Below are 17,500 nucleotides of genomic sequence, written 5' to 3' on the forward strand. Positions count from 1 at the left end.
TGGAAACAAAGGTTTCGGCAACACTTACGTGACCAGAATTTTGCTTTTTCGTCCAGTGACATCAGCTAAGGGATTCAATGAGATCTTTGTACAGATTTAGAAAACAAACTGTATCAGGGAAGGGGGGAATCTCTTTGAAGCAGCTTAACTGAGGATAAAGTTCCCCTTATGATTAAGTGGTTTCTCCTTTTTTTTTTTTTTTTTTTTATTGCAGATCTTTGAAGCGAATTCAGACTTGAACACCATTATAAAACACACACTGAATAACCCAGTCCAAGCAAGATACATTCGATTTTATCCGGTCACCTTTTCTCAGTACCCTTGTATGAGGATCGAAGTGTTCGTGCAGTAAATTAGAATATCAATAACAGGGCAATTTTTCTGCATGAACCCTCCTTAGTCTTGCATAACGGAATGGTAAAAGTGTTGGTAGATGCTTTAAAGAGGCCAGACATGGCCTAACTGTGGAAGTATTAAAAAGTTTTCGACCCCTTCCTGCGCAGTTTACGGGCCGTTTCTCGGTGGTTTCGGTAACCTAACGGGCCTGTAAAGCCGTTCTTTGTTTATTCAAGATGTTAGTTGTGAAAATTATACATGAGACATAGTAGGTAAAGAAACAAAATGGACTGGTTAGAGTGCCAGAACATGCTGCACCAATCTTAAATTTCTGATTTTAAAATATTGTCTCGGGTCCGTTAAGTTAACGGAACTTTCGCGGAACAGGCCCCTTGACCCGATCCGAATGTATGCATAAGATAGAAGTCGCGTGTACTTTGCATATTTTTTGTTGTATGTTAATCTAACATAAACATGAGAATGCCCTTGTCAGCTCAAATAACATATTTTGTATTTGCTTTAAAATTTGTTCACCCAAGCCGGTGATTTCTTACGATTCTTTCGTAAAAATGTCTTCCCTGGTCGTTTCAAAAAAAGGATCAACGAAAATATGTTGGTAAATAGACACAATTCTCAGTTTTCAGTGATTAGAACGGGTTAGAAACATAAACATGGTAGGTTTGGACCAATGAATGGTTCTAGTCATGTTCTATTATGTTTTATGCCCTTGAAATTAAATCTATTTTGACTCGCTTTAATGATTGATATTAATCTGTTAAGAAAGTCTCAAAGATGGCCGGCAGTCAAGTGTGGACGAGAGAAAGAACGTGTAAGTTTGTCTTACTGCATTGACAATAATCATCATCAAGGCTAACAAGTTCTGTATTTTTTGCCAAACAACCCGCTCCTCATCAATTTTAATCATCTGCCGGCGCTATCACTCGCTGTCATGAACCTAAATTATATTGAATAATTGGCGATCCCACCTGAAGGAGTTGGAAAAAATATTTTTAAGCGTAAGAGACAATTCAGCTCTTTAAAATGGAGTGAAAACTAAGGAAAAATAAAACATGGGATATACAAAAACCCGGAGGACATAGTTGTTCAGAAAGCGATTAACACTGATCTAGGATTGAAAGTTACACTTGACTGTGATCTCTCTTGTTTAACGTGTATATTATGCTAACATTTTCAGAGGTTGCATCTTCGTTGCAACAAAAGTACTTACTTTATTAAGAAGATCAAAAACGCACGCTGTTGCACAATTTCCTAAGAGGCCATTTCTTTGAAGTCTTGGAAGTCTTTAGTAAACCATGAGATAAAAGATAAATATCCTATGTTACATAAGCAAGAAACTGTGTAATGATAGCTACAATAATACACTATGGCCAAAATTAAATAATGTAATTTTAACATATTGTGTTCAAAAATTAGTCTATTCACAAATTTGTTCATGAAACGTTCTGTGTTAATGTTTGGGCGGAGGCAGACCTTGCGCGTAAATTATATTGTTGGGGTTTAGGCTTCGGCAGAGTTTTATTGAATGAATGATGGCTTAGGGCCTTAGCTACACTAATTTCTCATCCTGCATATGCGTGATATCCTTGACATTCAATGGAACTGAAATATAACGCCGCTTGTAACATGTTTAAAAAGTTCTGTACTGTGTTTAGATCGCTTTTATACGCAACTCTGTACGCGAATTGGCCTCTGCTTAGGTGATCCTCCATGACGAGTCTGACATGTGTGTTGTATACAGCCCTTTCAAGAGCTCTAGCAATCACCAGTGTTACATTGATTCCCAGGAAATCACCATTGTCCTTAGGTACGTCAACCTTATATAATGGCCTGATGTTCGCTCTTTTCCAAGATCCAGGAATGAGTTGACAGGAAAAGATTCCACACATAAGAGATAACTGTAGTTAGTAGTTCCGCGTGTTCTTTTAAAAAACCAAAAAGGAATTTCGTCCGGGCTGGTTGCCGTTTTCTTCAGACTAGACAGAGTGCTCCAGACAAGTCCCGCAGGAATTGTTGGAGCCTTGACATCTGGATCAATGTGAACATCAACTGGTTGAATGTAGTTATTGTCACTGCATAGATTTTGCCGAAGTACTCGTTTAACTGGTTAAGTGACTCACGATCTAAGGTAATTAGGGCTGCATTCCTTCGCTGCGATACCAGATGAACGCCTTTCCACCATTGCCTCGAGCCGATCACACCCTGTTTATGTCGCTTTCTGTTCTCACTGATCACATCCAAAATCCTCTTATTCAACTCTTTCAGCCGAGCTTCATCGGACACCCTCGATTTCGACCTCAACATGGCTTTAATAAAAGGGGTCATCCAGGCAGGGTAACCTGTTGACATAGTGACTACCCTTACTGGCATACACCTATCCAAGTGACCCCGTATGGTTACCTCCACTTTGTTCACCGCCTCGTTTACATTCTTGGTATCAAGTACCTCTGGCCAGTCCTCTTCAACCTAAGCCATGAACAAATCCTGTTTCCTATGTAGATGTCTGTCCCGGGTGTGAACTTTACGACACACTGGGCAAAGTTTAGATATTGCTGGCAAAATCACACCTCGATGATCCGATTTTGTTGACACGTAAAGAGGATAACACCTTGCAAACAAATCGGGCCGGTGCGTTAAACAGTTATCCAAGTGTGAATCGCCAGGCGTCAGGAAATCAACCAGTGCATACCAGCCAGACAATTGTTGTAATCCATCCATGTCCAACTGATTGAAATCTCCGCCCAGAACAATGACGGTTTGTGGGTGGGCGTCAAGTACATTATCCGTGTAGTCAATAAGATAGTTCATTAGATCGTTCTCTGCATAATTATGTTTAGGCGGGTCATAAATTTCACATGAACATTTTCACATGATAATTCATAAAACGCACGAATCAGTTGAGTGAAATTTATTTTTGTACAAAAACGTGAAAGTGTAAAGTTAAGCTTTTTTTATATTTTTAATTTCAACTAATTTTGCCCCCTGTTAATTTTTTAAGAGTCTTAACTACACAAGAGCTCTCTATGTACAAACATTTTTTCACAATCTTCATTTCTAACGTATTTTATCAATAACATGGTTTAGGAAGCAATGCTTTTTTGTCAGTGGCGAAAAGAAGACTAAACATCACATCCTGTATGTGACATTTCCATCGAAACATCTTAGTGACGTAGGTTGAGATCCTGCGCGGAGGATAGTATTGAAAACCATTTTGACTTGCTTTAATTATTGATTGTGGTGTAATTTTAAGAGCAATTTAGGATAAACATCATTTCACTCAAGCGAGAACTGCGATGGAGAGAGACTTATCGTTGAGAGAAGAACATGTCGTATGGGGTAAGTTGATGGAAAAAGTACTCGTAGATGTACTAGATATTATCAACCGGGTGCTTGGAAGGCTTCAAACCACATTAACTTCCTGTATCGTTTACTTTCAAGTCATCAAATAAATCGTGTTTGCTTAGTGGCGCTCACATCTCGTCAAGACCTACACTAATTTTTTTTTCTTTTTGAGTGGGTCTTTCTTTATAATTGAAAACTTAACTGTCTCTTGATGCTTTAAAATCTGATGGCACATTTTTAAGCGCTTTCAGTTTTGCAAATGCTACCGATTATGCAATCCCTTGTGTTAATAGTTAATCGTTAAGAGCAGCAGTTTTTACTGTTTCTTGGTTTCTAACGTTAAACATCGCTTGAATTCATTCTTCATTAATAAAGTGTAACATCATTTGGTGTCCAAATAGAGCAGAATTGCGATATGAACTTGGCAATGAAGAAAGTTTGACGTTGTTTTTTACTTATACAATACACAGAGAAAATTAATTTCCAGCGCATTCGTCTCTTTGAGACGAAAACGTGACGCCATAGAATATTCACGAAGAACCCAAAACATTCCCGACACCTGAAATATTCATAATGAGTGTCTGAGAACTTCAAGTCTTATATAACTAATTTTCCTTTTTCTTTTTGAAACCTACATTTTATATATACATATATATATATAAATAAATCTTGATTGTAGTCTATCCTTGCGGTATAGTGCTCGATGCGTTCGCAGAGCGTGGCATATCTGAAAGTTGGACAAATCAATAAGACATAACTTTCAGACATAAATATAAATATAAATATATACATACATACATACATATATATATATATATATATATATATATATATATATATCAGAGCTCTTTTCTTCTTTGTCCAATGTGCGACAAAATTTTCTCATTAAGGTTAGCTTAAATTTGAAACCAAAACTTGAATTGCGTTTGTATTACAGCTCTTTCTTCTTTGTCCAATTTGCACCAAAATTTACACATAACATCACGAGTTTGGCCTCACCTTTTAAAAACTTTATCTTAAAAGCAAATTAATTAATTCTGTTGACCGTACAGCTTTTTCCTTTTCGTCGCATCAGTACCAAAATGTACTCATTACACCTTAAGTTTGATCTCATCCTTCTAAAAATCCTTATTTTGAAAGCAAAATTAGAGAATTCCGTTGACATTACAGCTCTTTCCTCTATGTCGAATTTGTGAAAACAATTACACGTTACACGTAAAGGCTGTCTTCAACCTTTTCAATACTTCATTTTGAATCTACAACTAAAGAATTCTGTCTGCAGTAACGTTTTAAGTTCTTTGTGCTATTTGTGACAACATTTACACATTGCACTTTGACTCTAAGCTTTTGAATTCTTTATTTTGAAACCAAAACCAAATAATTCTGAACAGCCAAATAGTTCTTTAGAACTCTGGCCATACGATGCATGACAGATGAACTCAAAATAAATCTGTATTATAAAATTAGCAAACCAATTTTTAAAAAAATTCTGATCAGGAATACAATTCCTCAGAAGTAGCCCTGTCATCCAAACTTATGCAAATTGATGGATTCCTAACTTCAATAAACTCGCAGCTTTGGCAAAAGACATTAGTATTTTTGCTGTTAATCTTTTTTTTGGAATAACTTCCAGGAAAATTCACCTCCTAATTACTCCAAGTTAGTCTCCTGTAGAGATTCAGAGAGAATAGAATAGAGAGTAGAGATTACATTCAGGACTCAACCTTGAATGATTCAAGTTTCAGAAATCGTCGCTATAATGCTTTTCAGTGAAAGGTGAATTTGAATCATCAATCCATAGAAAATTGAAAATTCTTTTAAGTTAATTTTGACCCGAGAAGTTTATAAATCATTCGCCTTTGGCTCGTGAGTTACAAACATTTCTGGTGTTCTCCAAAAATCCTGCGTGGGTCATAACGACGGTAAAAGGAGAGAAAGAGCGGTGCATTCTCAAAAGATGCTTCAATTGCCGTTCAAGTTGTACTCCAATCGTGTAGAACCTCTCGCCGTATTTGCATTTGTAGTTAGATTACTATAGTAACTTCTGGCAGGAGATCTGGTGAACTCACCAGGGAATAAATCAAACCACAAACAACGTTTTTATTCTCCTAATTTTATTTTTAGATAAGGCTATTCTCGAAGACGGTAGAATTGACACCAACTGATTCTTGAGCGACTAAATCCTGCCCTTAAACGGACAGTGAAAATTTTGAAGGGGGTAAGTTTCTAAAGAATGTTTCAATGTTATGTTGTATTGTAAGCAATACTATAGTACTGTATTTTTTATTGTTAGTATACCTACAGTTGACAATGCAAGTATCATAAGTTTCCCGTTTTGTTATATTGACTTGTTCTTCTGTAAGCATTATGATTGTCTAGTTATGTAGACATTTAAAACAATGTTTAGAACTTGTCAGAACAAGCATAAGAAAATGCCAGAACTTATTAAATGCGATGCATACAATCCATTTTAAGGTGCAAATCGTTTGAGTCTGCCGTACCTGTTTTTTATTTTGTTTTGTTTTGTTTTTTTGTTTTATTATCAAACTTTCTTCTTTGTCAAATTTATTTCATAATCAAAGCCTTCCTCAGTTAAACTTCTTTATAAATCAACTGTCGCTGTTCGCTGGAGAGTAATTTTTTTTGTTTCCAGGTGACACATACCAAGATGCAGGTTTTCACAAAGTTACAAACAGTGTTCGTGATCTTGTGGCTGGCCGATCAATTTTCTAGAATAGCATCTCAGACGTGTAGCGGCGATAACTCTGTTTATGGCTATATGCTGCGTGGAAACATCTTCAAAACCCTACAGACGGCACTCCCGTTTGAGTGTTCCCAGGCTTGTGAGGGTGACGTCAGATGTCAAAGCTTTAATTACGTCATTTCAAAAAATACATGCGAGTTGAATGATCGTACGAAGAAAGCCAGACCTGCAGACTTTTTGCCGAGTTCTGAACGATACTATTATGAAAAATCAAAGAATAGAGGTAATTTCAAACACTTTACTGTCACGCAAGTACCATATTGTTGACTCCTGTGAGGCGCGACTAATACAGGTTATAAGGTAAAACCTCCCTTTCATAATAAACAATTATCCCACTCACGCTTGTTGGATATGAGATCAAAGATAGCCAGCGACGCCGTTAGAGCCGTACAGTCTGTAATTATTTCATATCCAACAAGCGTGAGTGGAATAACTGTTTCATTAGCTAAACATCTCAAGTATAGATAAATCCTGCCAGATTTATTTTTTGAAAATGAACACAATGTCACAATGTACAAATTATGGTATAAAGGTTCATAACCCTTGATGGCTAAGCCAGTGAAAACGCATTTACCTCAATGATCCAGTTTTCAATAAAAAGTTATAACCTGAGTAAAAAGTAATAACCCAGGATAATAACACAACCTTACATAACCCTTGAATTTGATACGACGCTGATGTTTGTCCCCCATATTGAAAAAAAGAGCAATGGAGAGCGAAGGAATATCAGCTGACGACCATAGATATTCAATGATAAAATATTAAAATAACCATCAGTATCAAAAAGTGTGTCATCCGGTGAATAAATTCCTGCCTGACAGACCAATGAAAATTACCCCGGACAACTAAAAATACACAATAAAAATGTAGTCTACTTGCTCGTCTTACGGTGCAAGATCCCTTATGGTAAGTAAAGTTTAAAAACCATCTCTCTTGGATGAGCTCCACCACATACTATTTAGCAAAATTACCTCCTTTCATTTTATCTTATTTTATTTCATCATTTCTACACAGCTGCCCTTGGCTCTATTCCTGAACTTCCTGCTAAAAACTGTAGGGAAATCAAGTTGAGTGAAGGAGAGCAAACAGCTAGCGGCAAATACTGGTATTATAATCCCTGGACGGACACGGCAACATTCGCCTACTGTGACATGAAAACGGAAGGTAACTTATAGTTTATATAAGCCTCTGATTTCAAATCTTTTTAAATCCTAGACTGGCTAAACTAAAGCTTAATTTATTCAAAGTCTCCTATCTACCACAACGAAATGAAAAACAATAATTTCAAAGAGGAAACTTTGTGGCCACCTGAACTTTTCGAGGGAAAAGGAGAAATTTATTCATCTAGAACTACGAGAATTTTGTGTGACTAAATTTGTCAAATTTCAGATAGTCTAATACTTGAACAGGCAAACTTTAGAGACTTGATAAGACATAACATATTTTAACTGTTTTCTGTTGTTTTTGTTATTTGTTTTTAAGATATATCTCATGTAGCACTAAGACTTCGCCCCCGGTGAAAACCGAGAGCATGGACTCGTCTGTGAATGCATTGAGTATGCGTGCATTTGAAAAAAGGGATAGAATTAGTGAATGGCGGGGTTTCCGCTTTCTACTGTAACATGACGTCACACTTCTCCATCCTTTTCGTACATTCGGTTTTACCTCGGCTATAAAATAAAAGCAACTAAGCGGGGAAAGATACCAATTCAAATACCTTTTAAATTAGCAATACTTACTGAGGAATACGGCCCGCGTCCTTGAATGATCATAGCGCAGATACTAACTGAGGTATCTGTACTGAGTATTATTGACATGACATGACTGGTACGTGCTTCGTCCAATACCATGGGATATGTATCTTATGATTATCTTCAATAATATCATCAAGAATTTTTTTTTTTGCCTTATTTATAAACCAAAAAAAGTGACATTTGACGGTAACGGGACGTTACACTTTTTCCCTTTGATATCTTTGGTTTATCTCGGCTATACAATTAAGAGCAACTAAGAGCGATACGATATACGGGTACAACATGGTTGAAGAACAGGTACAAAAACAATACCTATTTTAATTATTTTCCGCGTTTTTAAAAAAAATTCACCTCTTTCTAGATGTTGATGAGTGTGAATACGACTTGTACTATTGTGAGGCCAATAGCTACTGCAGCAATACAGTGGGTTCATATATTTGCACAAGTGACCGTAAGTATCGCCTAGAACAGCAGTGAATTCAAGTGAACATGAACCATCGATTTCCCAATTGCTCTGGTACAAAATGATATATTAAGCAGCAACACAAAGACATGAACCCTCGATCTTCTTACCTTTTTTGTTAAAGCTTTCGTTCAATTTCTCACTTAGCCTTCCGCAAATTAGTTAAATCTCGTCTGATAGGTCAAATGAGAAAGATAGCAGCAAATTTATTCATAGATTAGGGGAATGACCAACGAGATGCTTGGAGGGGTTTGAAGTTAATGTGTTCGTACAGAATGTTCGATATTTCATATTCGTCCCACTTAAGATCAAAATACGTCTATGGGGGCCGGTTATTTAAAAGAAGTCATTGTTTAACAGAACCGCATCCTAATCAATCCTAAACTTCGCTGAACCTTTTAACGTTTATACTTGGGAACAGTGTTGAAAGGGCCGAGAGCAAAGAGTGGAAGGACATTCATTTAATAGAATCAACCTTCTTATAGGGAAAGCCTTACGCCCACTGATTGCATAAAACCGTGGTTTGGGTTAGATCTCGTGTAAACGACCGGCCTTATAAGTCTTGGCTACTCAAATATGTACAGCTTAATTTAATTTCTAGGCGTTAAAAGATGCGGGAAAGGACTTTTGCCCACCCCCTATAACTACATTGCAGGGAGGATAATTTCTATTTAGATTTAGTGCTGTCAGATTATAACGTGGTTTTTTACCAACAGGTGGCCTCGCATCATCGAGCATTCTGAACAACTCACCAAAATACTACATTGGCACTCTTTCGTCTTACCTAGACTCAGTCCTGACTAACCTTTCCTCGAGTAGATTCGTTAGATGTTATCACGCCAAGACAGATGGCTGGGATTCAACAACATTTCATTCGAAATGTGATGGAAAGGGACCCACTGTTTCCATTATTCAAGTTGGTAACTACACATTTGGTGGATATACCTACGTGTCCTGGCAAAGTATGAATTTTTAGTCAGTTGTTAACTATTTACCAAATAGGAGGTGGCTAGATGAACAAAGTTCTCTATTTGGTGCGGAAATATGCACGGATATTTGACCGCCGACATTATCTGTTCTAAGATGCTCACATTTTCCTTAAAGCGAAACTCGAGAAAGCTGTTAGGTGGGGGGGAGGGGAGAGGGGGGTTAGAGTCTCCCGTTTCCCGTAACATGTCCTCGCCTCCCCTACTTTTGAGCCCCTTTGCCTCACGACTCCCACCCTTCATTGTGTTACTCCCGTCTTCAGGTGAATGAAGAGGATTAGAAACCCGGGTTAACTTTCAAACTGTACCAAAACTTAACATTCGTGTTCATTTTATGAATAGATATGAGATGGCATGACACATGTGTCAAGTGCCATGCTATCTCATGACCTCTGACGTAATCGAATTGAAGGGATTTCCAAATTCACCAGAAGTAATGCTGTTTTTCCAACCCGAGTCTTGCTCCCAAAATTTTCTTGTAAGCATTGGTGGATGTTAAATGGGAATTTTAAAACTTTGCTAGATAAGTGTTTTTAACTGAATGATGCCCAGTAATAAACAACAAACTATTGCCTTTTTTATTTCTGCTCTCGCCTCCCACCCTCATATAGATCCCCCGCTTCCCGCCCCTTGTTCTCCTGCTTCCAGTCCTCTCCCACCCCTTGTTCTCCTGGGTTCCCGCCTCCCTGTCCCTCTCCACTGTGAAAAAAACAGATAGTGTCCATGGACAGATATCCGTGCATATTTTCGCGCCAAAATAGATGCTTTTGTTTTTATTATCCTTCAAGTATTTTGCAACACGCGTAAAAAAAAATGTTTACGAACGGCTTACTGTTTGCTGCCAATAACGAAATAGGTGTTGTGAGAGGTATGTAGTTTTCCTCAGTTTATAGCACTAGTGGGACGGCCGGCATAGTCACGTAGTGTCGAATATTGATGGAATCAGAAATGTTTTTTTTTTTGTAAAAAGAAAACTCATTTGATCAACCTAAATCCTTTAAAAAGCTGAAAATGGCGGATGGCACGGGATGGAGTCCGAAAACAAAAGGTCAAGACGAGGCCTGACAAGGAAAAGTAGAGTTTAGAAAATTAAAAATTTGAAGCATTCGGCAGCTTTGGTGGAAGCTAAAGTAATTGTCTCTCCGTTACAAAATCTTATGGCGAAGAGATTTCCCTATTCGATTTAAGCAACTACAAGAACTAAGATTGAAAATCTTTAAAGACCCAAAGCACTCCTTAATGGGCTGCTGCAAACAGAGGAAAATTATACACAGTTCAAAGTAAAAGAGTTGTACAACAAACAATCTTTGAAAAATTAATCTCGAAGTCATGACGAGAAAAACCACGGTTATGAACGCTGGTCCATTTCAAGATAAAAACAAACTAGGTTGTTAGTTATCTACTGTTCAGAAAGATGTTATGACCAAGGTTAACACCCCTGGAATAGACGGAGGGGGTTGGGGAGGAAGACTCTCGCTCTATGAGTAAACTGTAAAGACCCTCAGGAGACATTGTCTACCATCTCACTTCACTAAGCTTTCCTCTAACAAATTTCTCTGGCTGCAGGTTCTTGTGGGTACACATCGGCTGCCAAAGCCTTCATTTTCTCGCTTTACAACGTGCATGGTTATAAACCTGTTAAACTAGCTCAATACCGGTATCAAGGGTATGCAATCTACCACTGCAGTAGTTATGGACCAACATTTGGGGGTTATCAAGGGCGACATGACATCCAACTACGAAACAATGCTGGCAACATTCAAAATTCCTTCACCACATGCGGCTCTACTTACGGCGTCCCTACTGGTTACATTTCGTTCACCAAGTGCGTATTCTTCTCAGGGAGAGAATTATTTACCCCGACTAATCTGGAGGTATTCTACGAGATAACATCTTAGTTGCAAGACTATTAATGGGATATGATTAGGAAAGAAGGTAAAGTGGGAGTGTTGATAAAAACCTGTAAATAGCCTTCATAAAACCCAATATAATTGGAGCCGTTTTAACAACGATTCTCGGTCTGAGCTTTAGAGAAGTGTTTCGTTACTATTCTTTGGGAATATTGACGAGAGATGTAGTTAAAGCCAAACCAAAAAGGCGGCGCTCGCGATGTATTAAATCACACGTCTTATCAATGAAATTACTAAGCCCCAACGGAATGTTAGAATTAGCGATGTGCACATGCTGTAGCAGCTAGAAAAAACTTAATTCATTTCAGCATTTTATATCATTTATCCTTGTATATGCTTTTGGCAAATTTAACCAATGATGCTAAATGATTTGGAATGTACTTTTATTCTTGTTTAATATGTATTGAATACATGATACCTACTTAGTTTTATATTTGTCATGAATATTCGTATTTTCGATCATCTGCCTCAAGATTATCTAGACTATTTAGGCCAGCCTTAACGAGTCCGGATAACCGAGGTTCGACTGTAGCACAAAGTTTTCACTTTTTTCGGATGGTCCTGGTGCATCTAATATATTAAAGAATCATACGTCGACGTTAACTATCTATCCTTTTATGATCTTTTTAAACTAGTTTTCAAAACAAGGAATAATCTTAGTACTTAAAAGACAAGACTTTACTCATCTTATAAGCACCCAAGACTTAACTACTCGCTAATGAACCAAAGAAAATGAAACAAATGTATTGCATAGCTCGTGGAAACGGTAATTTTATTCCAGAAAAAAAAATCACTTGAGATGATTCTGTATTCACTGCGCAAACACCTCAACCCTCATACAAGGGAAATTGTCAAAGGTGACGGGATAAAAACGAACGAACCTTGCGTGGACTGGGTTATTCAGTGTATGCTGTACCACGGTGTTCAAGTCTGAATTCGCTTGGAAAATCTGCAAGCACCAAATTAAAATTCAGACATCACATGTCACGTGTAATGGCCTACACAAAACATTTGGCAGATTTGTCTTATTATCCTAGTTAATCATAATTTTTTATCTTGAAGGAAGTCAGTCATACATCACCCAGAATCAACCTACCCTCCCCCTCTACAGCGACTCCCTTAAATTACACCTCATGAAGCCACGGAAAGTGAGAGCGGATTCATTACGGAGTCAGTCGGTGACGATTTCATTGGTATAACTTTTCGTTGAGTTACTGAGTAATGTTTCCAGTTTAAGATATCTGAAAAAGTGGTTTCCCGTCGGTTGAGAAGATGCACGCTTTTAGATCAGTTTTACTTCCCGTTTTTTCCAGATTGTGTGCCGCACAAATGCTAGAATGAATACCCTTCATTATATCGTTGAGTTAATACGTGTGCTATCATTGGTCAAAACAGCGCACCCAATTGCACCAACTTTCCCGCTAAAAGTTTGTTGGAATTGATATCTCCCACCCTTCATTTGAATCGAGCGATGCGAAAAAAAAAATCTCAGTTACCTCCTTTTATTGGTCTGTATCGTAACTAACGGAACTTTGTTTTTTCGCACGGTCTTATGACCCACCCAAGCGCGAAGCAAGGATGAAAAGACAATCTATTATATTTCAAGTTCAAATAGAGGGGAAGATTTTAATTCAAACAACTTTTAAATTTAGTAGGCTGCACTATTGAATGCGGCCCTCTTAACTAACTGGTCAAAGCGCAACATACTAACTGAGATGTATAACACTGAGTATTATTGCCATGAAATGACTGACACGTGTTTCGTCCAATACTGGAGGATATTAAGTATTTTATAATCATCTTCGATAACATCAAAGAGCCTTTTTTTTCCACGATTTATACCCCAAAAGCTGACATGTGACTGTCGTAAATTAATCCTATTAGGACGATTAGCACACCTATTTGAAAAAAATTAATAAATAAAACAGGCAAGAAAAGATTAAAGTAGGATTATTTCAAACCTTGTCAATGTTTTGTTCCTGATATACACTCCAGCTGCTTTCATCAGAAGAGAAGGACAGCTTGTAGCTTTTGACGAATGACCCATTTTTCTTTCCTTGCGTTGCGATCGCGCAGACAGTGTGCAACGCTCCCATATCAACTTGTATGTAGTCATCGGTGATTGCAGTAGTTTTCTGACACCAACCTTTTACTCCATTAAGCCGTCCCATGTGCGCATAATAACTCAGAAAATAAGAACTTGTGCTAATGTGGGCGTCAGGTATTATATTTGGATCTTCTACTCCTACGGGGGCACAAACTGCTGAGAGATACAAAAAATGCGAAGTTTTGACGCGTCGAATCTCAGATGGAACCATAGCTGAAGTCTATAAATCTTGCTTATAAAAGCTCGCGACTTTCTCTCCCAGGAGTCATAACAAATGGATTTATCCTCTCGATATCAGTATAATTTCAAGTCACGGCGACGAGAAGAAAGAAAATGATATCAATTTACGGAATATCATCTCAAAGTTTTGACGATATATGTCAACTGGGTAAAGATCACTGACAACATATTTAAAGGAAGAAATTGATAGCTCTTTGGTGACAAACCCCTTTCAGCTGTACAGATTTACAGCTTTTTTTTCCGTGATGAACCCTTTTCAGCAATTAAGACATATCTATTGTGTGACGTAACCTGAAGATACCTATGGTTATTGTACATCAGTCACCCTCACCTTTTAGGACTTAGAGCTATTGCACATCTATCACCCTCACCTTTTAGGGACCTAGAGCTATTCCGTGATGTATTGCCTCAAATATACAGCATAACACACTCATTGCCATTTGCATGGCCCTTTGCGTGACGCTGCGGTACCTTCTTAGGCATTTAAAGTAACTGCGTGCGCGAATTGGTTCAAGTACTGATATGTGCCTACCTCTGTCTTTCCACTTTCTCACGTAAAACCTAGTCCCATCGTGGACAAAATCATCAGGTTTCTCTTCATTAGTTCTGTCATTCAGCTCGCATATTTTACCAGATATGACATAATTGTAGCTCTGACATGCTACTTCGTCGTTACAAAACACCAGACATTCGTACGGGTCTTGCACCCTTTTTGTTTTATAGGTGTGACCCTTGAGAGCCTTTCCACTCACAGATTGCTCAGCTGTGTTACACTGGGGACCAACAGCCATGAGCAGAGGGATCAGTGATGAAAAATAAAAGAAATACAGTGCTGGAAACATCTGCCTTGAATTGTTGAATGCTGCAATGATTAAGAAAATCAGTTTCAGCAATTGAGAAGGACTCTAGCTTTGAAAGGAATGATTTTGTTTCACATAGCTAAAGCTGCGGTGGAATTCTTCCTAATTGATATAACGAGCAAATATCGCTGAAAACTCGCAATCTTTCCAATAATCGTCAATCATCTCAGTTGCCTTGATAGTGCACAATACCCCTGCTATGGACATTCTGATGACTCAAGTGATTTTTGATTACAAGTCAGTACTATGAAAAATTTGTCTTTTGGGATCAATTTTTTTTTTCTTTGGAAAAACTAAACTGCTTTGGGGGATTTTAATGAACTTTCTTGTGGAAGACTGAGTATGTATGCTTCCTTGGAAATACTGCACAGTGGAACTCCGCTATTTTTCCAAACTTTTCTTAGTGGAAAGATTACTCTCTGATTGTTAAATGCCTCTACTAAATGCAACAACAAATGTACATCTCTATTTTTCCGCAATGCACTGTTAAACTTTATTCCATTTAAAGACATTTACGGTAAATATCTACGACATTTATATTTTTATTATAATACGTAAACTACTTCGAATGCCTCTGCATTACAATTTAGGTAAGAGCACTGCCAATGAATTTCTTTTTACTTTCAATGAGGTCGTTGGCGCTATAAACAGGTTTTGATTATTTGAAAATCACCAGTGTTAAAATAGCTTCTTTCTTCTTTCTCCTGAATTGTAAAATAACCCATTTCGATTACCCCGATAATCTGAATCTAACCGAAATATTCCTAACACTTAAGAAGCATCTAGAAATTTCAGTGCAAAAAACGACATCCAACTAACCTTGAATTACTTCAACTGTCTGCCCCTACTATTTGTAACTAAGTCTGATACGTTTTCCTCCTCTTTGACGATATCTAAACAGCTTTTCAACAGAATATTGTTTTCACACTCAAGGATGTTTGCATTATCAATAAAAAGAATCTTGATGGATTGGTTTCTATACCCCACCGCGCAGATACAGGCAAAATAAATTTCTTCCCTTGTTAACGAAAGATGAAAAATTCAATGAGAGGCGATCCTTTTGTCTCCCCAAAAACTTTCAGAGCCAAATAATTTTTACTGATATCAAGAAAGGCAATGCCCTTCAGAATAACATTGAACCAAAAATGATGCCATAAACGACTCAAAATATGCCTATAATTTGCGTCAAGTTTGAATGAATACCTCTTTCCATCCTAATTTATGCAGTATCGAAAAAAAACGTGTGCTGAACCCAATCATCTAAATATATACAACAAACTATAATAATTAACTGTTATGAATCATTGATGAGTCAAATTAAAAAAGCGTACTCGATTCTCGCGAAAAGTGAAGAATTTAGCATGCAACTTCGACATGTAAATACATTGCTAGATCGAAAAGCCTCTAGGCCTGCTCTGATTTAAACTTAAATAAGAGTATTACATGAAAGCTTCGTCATTTATTCATTTATACCTCCGAGAAATCTCTCAAGAGGGACTGCTAACATCGACAATTACCATCAAATGTTTATGAAATTGCAACTGCTTAATTGTGAAAAGTAAAGTTGTTCTTGTAACTTAAATGTTCCGGAATAGCTTGGAAACAATATGCTGACTTGCAAAGTAAAATAGTGTTTTAGCCTAAAATAGATTTGCACCATTCGGGAGGTAAACCTTACATGTATTCAAGTTACGTTTTTATCTCAGAAAAGCGAAATCTTTTGCCAGCCCTTGGTCATGACATGTTTGTGTGAGAAGATTTAGTCAGGACAAGGACATATTAGCGATAAAAATAAAACCGGGCACTCTTCAGAGATTCCTATTTTTTTCAACCTATCCCCCGCCTTTTCATCTGGGCTTCTGAAATAATCATCCCCGTCAAAATGGGACCTTAAAAAAAAATTATTAAATGAATCCACGCTTCTAGAAAGTTCTCGAGTTGAATGTAAGTCTTTCCTCTATCTCCCCTTTAGAATTCACGCGTGCTCAAGGCAGCTTGTTGCGCATGTTAAAAGTGGCTCCTGCACCGACCAACGTGCGTTCATAACGCGACCAAATTTTCTCGGCTTATGAGTTACCAAATTTATCGCGTGATGGGGCTATGCAGTGAGCGCACGCTTCGAGCTCTGTTGTGGTAAGACGATAAAAGTCATTTAATGTCAAAACATTATGAAGAACCTTTATTTTTTAATTAGAAATGGAAACAGTACATATCTGCTCTCTATCTCAGCAGTCACTAATGACCAAAGGACCTGTAATTGTTTATCGCCCGTGGATCGGAGAATTTAGGGGGGAAAGCGATAAATAATGACCACCCCATAATAAACCAAGAAACTAAGGAAATTAAAACAAGTGTTTTTCTAATTCATAGAGTTGCTGTGACAATAACAACACGATCCTTTGCGAGCGGTAGAGGAAACATTTTTATGCATCTGCATGTACTGTCCAAACACTTCGATACTCACAAGATTACTGAGAAAAGGTGACAGGGGAAAAAGCGAATGTGTGTTACTTGGACTTGGAGTTATGATCTAGATACCCCCATGGGAATTAATGATTTATCACCTGTATATGGCGAAGCTGAGTGAAAATGAAGTCTCGCTGAGCTGCTAAGATACATCTCCAAGTGGCGTGCAAATATCGTCCAAAATTCGCGATAATTGCCAGTATTGTTATTTTTCACAGTACGTAGCCTTGAGGTTTTGAGGCATCAAGCCATTT

The 17,500-nt window shown here is 37.7% G+C and overlaps 3 protein-coding genes across 9 annotated transcripts in view; 2 read left to right on the forward strand and 1 right to left on the reverse strand.

Annotated features, from left to right (window-relative positions):
- Nucleotides 1–1,983, forward strand: part of LOC113684457 (uncharacterized) — a 31,981-nt gene extending 29,998 nt beyond the window's left edge. Inside the window, exon 6 of one of the 2 annotated variants that reach the window (XM_089204248.1) lies at nucleotides 215–1,782. In XM_089204248.1, the coding sequence (XP_089060374.1) occupies nucleotides 215–352 (138 nt within the window). In that variant the 3' untranslated portion in view covers nucleotides 353–1,782. Of the gene's footprint in view, nucleotides 1–214 lie in introns of both variants that reach the window. The other variant, XM_089204254.1, reaches the window with a different exon arrangement.
- LOC149052475 (uncharacterized) lies at nucleotides 1,723–15,054 on the forward strand. 6 transcript variants are annotated; one of them, XM_089204182.1, is made up of 8 exons: nucleotides 1,723–3,690; nucleotides 5,821–5,914; nucleotides 6,350–6,683; nucleotides 7,475–7,624; nucleotides 8,576–8,665; nucleotides 9,394–9,639; nucleotides 11,230–11,598; nucleotides 14,644–15,054. In XM_089204182.1, exons 3-7 carry the CDS (start codon nucleotides 6,365–6,367, stop codon nucleotides 11,559–11,561), a joined length of 1,137 nt encoding a protein of 378 aa, XP_089060308.1. In that variant the 5' UTR covers nucleotides 1,723–3,690; nucleotides 5,821–5,914; nucleotides 6,350–6,364; the 3' UTR covers nucleotides 11,562–11,598; nucleotides 14,644–15,054. The 6 variants fall into 6 exon arrangements, with proteins under 6 accessions (XP_089060308.1, XP_089060312.1, XP_089060294.1 ...); XM_089204186.1 differs by lacking the exon at nucleotides 14,644–15,054 and adding an exon at nucleotides 12,636–13,725; XM_089204168.1 differs by lacking the exon at nucleotides 5,821–5,914 and having other exon boundaries at nucleotides 14,644–15,047.
- On the reverse strand, nucleotides 12,385–13,991 carry LOC149052476 (lactadherin-like). Its single transcript, XM_089204882.1, has 2 exons — nucleotides 13,535–13,991; nucleotides 12,385–12,522 (listed from the first exon to the last, which is right to left on the reverse strand). The coding sequence occupies exons 1-2, from the start codon at nucleotides 13,889–13,891 to the stop codon at nucleotides 12,385–12,387; spliced, it is 495 nt and encodes a 164-aa protein (XP_089061008.1). The 5' UTR covers nucleotides 13,892–13,991.
- Nucleotides 15,055–17,500: the final 2,446 nt, after the last annotated feature.

This window comes from Pocillopora damicornis, chromosome 1 (assembly GCF_964200805.1).
Source record: "Pocillopora damicornis chromosome 1, jaPocDami1.2, whole genome shotgun sequence".
Lineage (NCBI taxonomy): Eukaryota > Metazoa > Cnidaria > Anthozoa > Scleractinia > Pocilloporidae > Pocillopora > Pocillopora damicornis.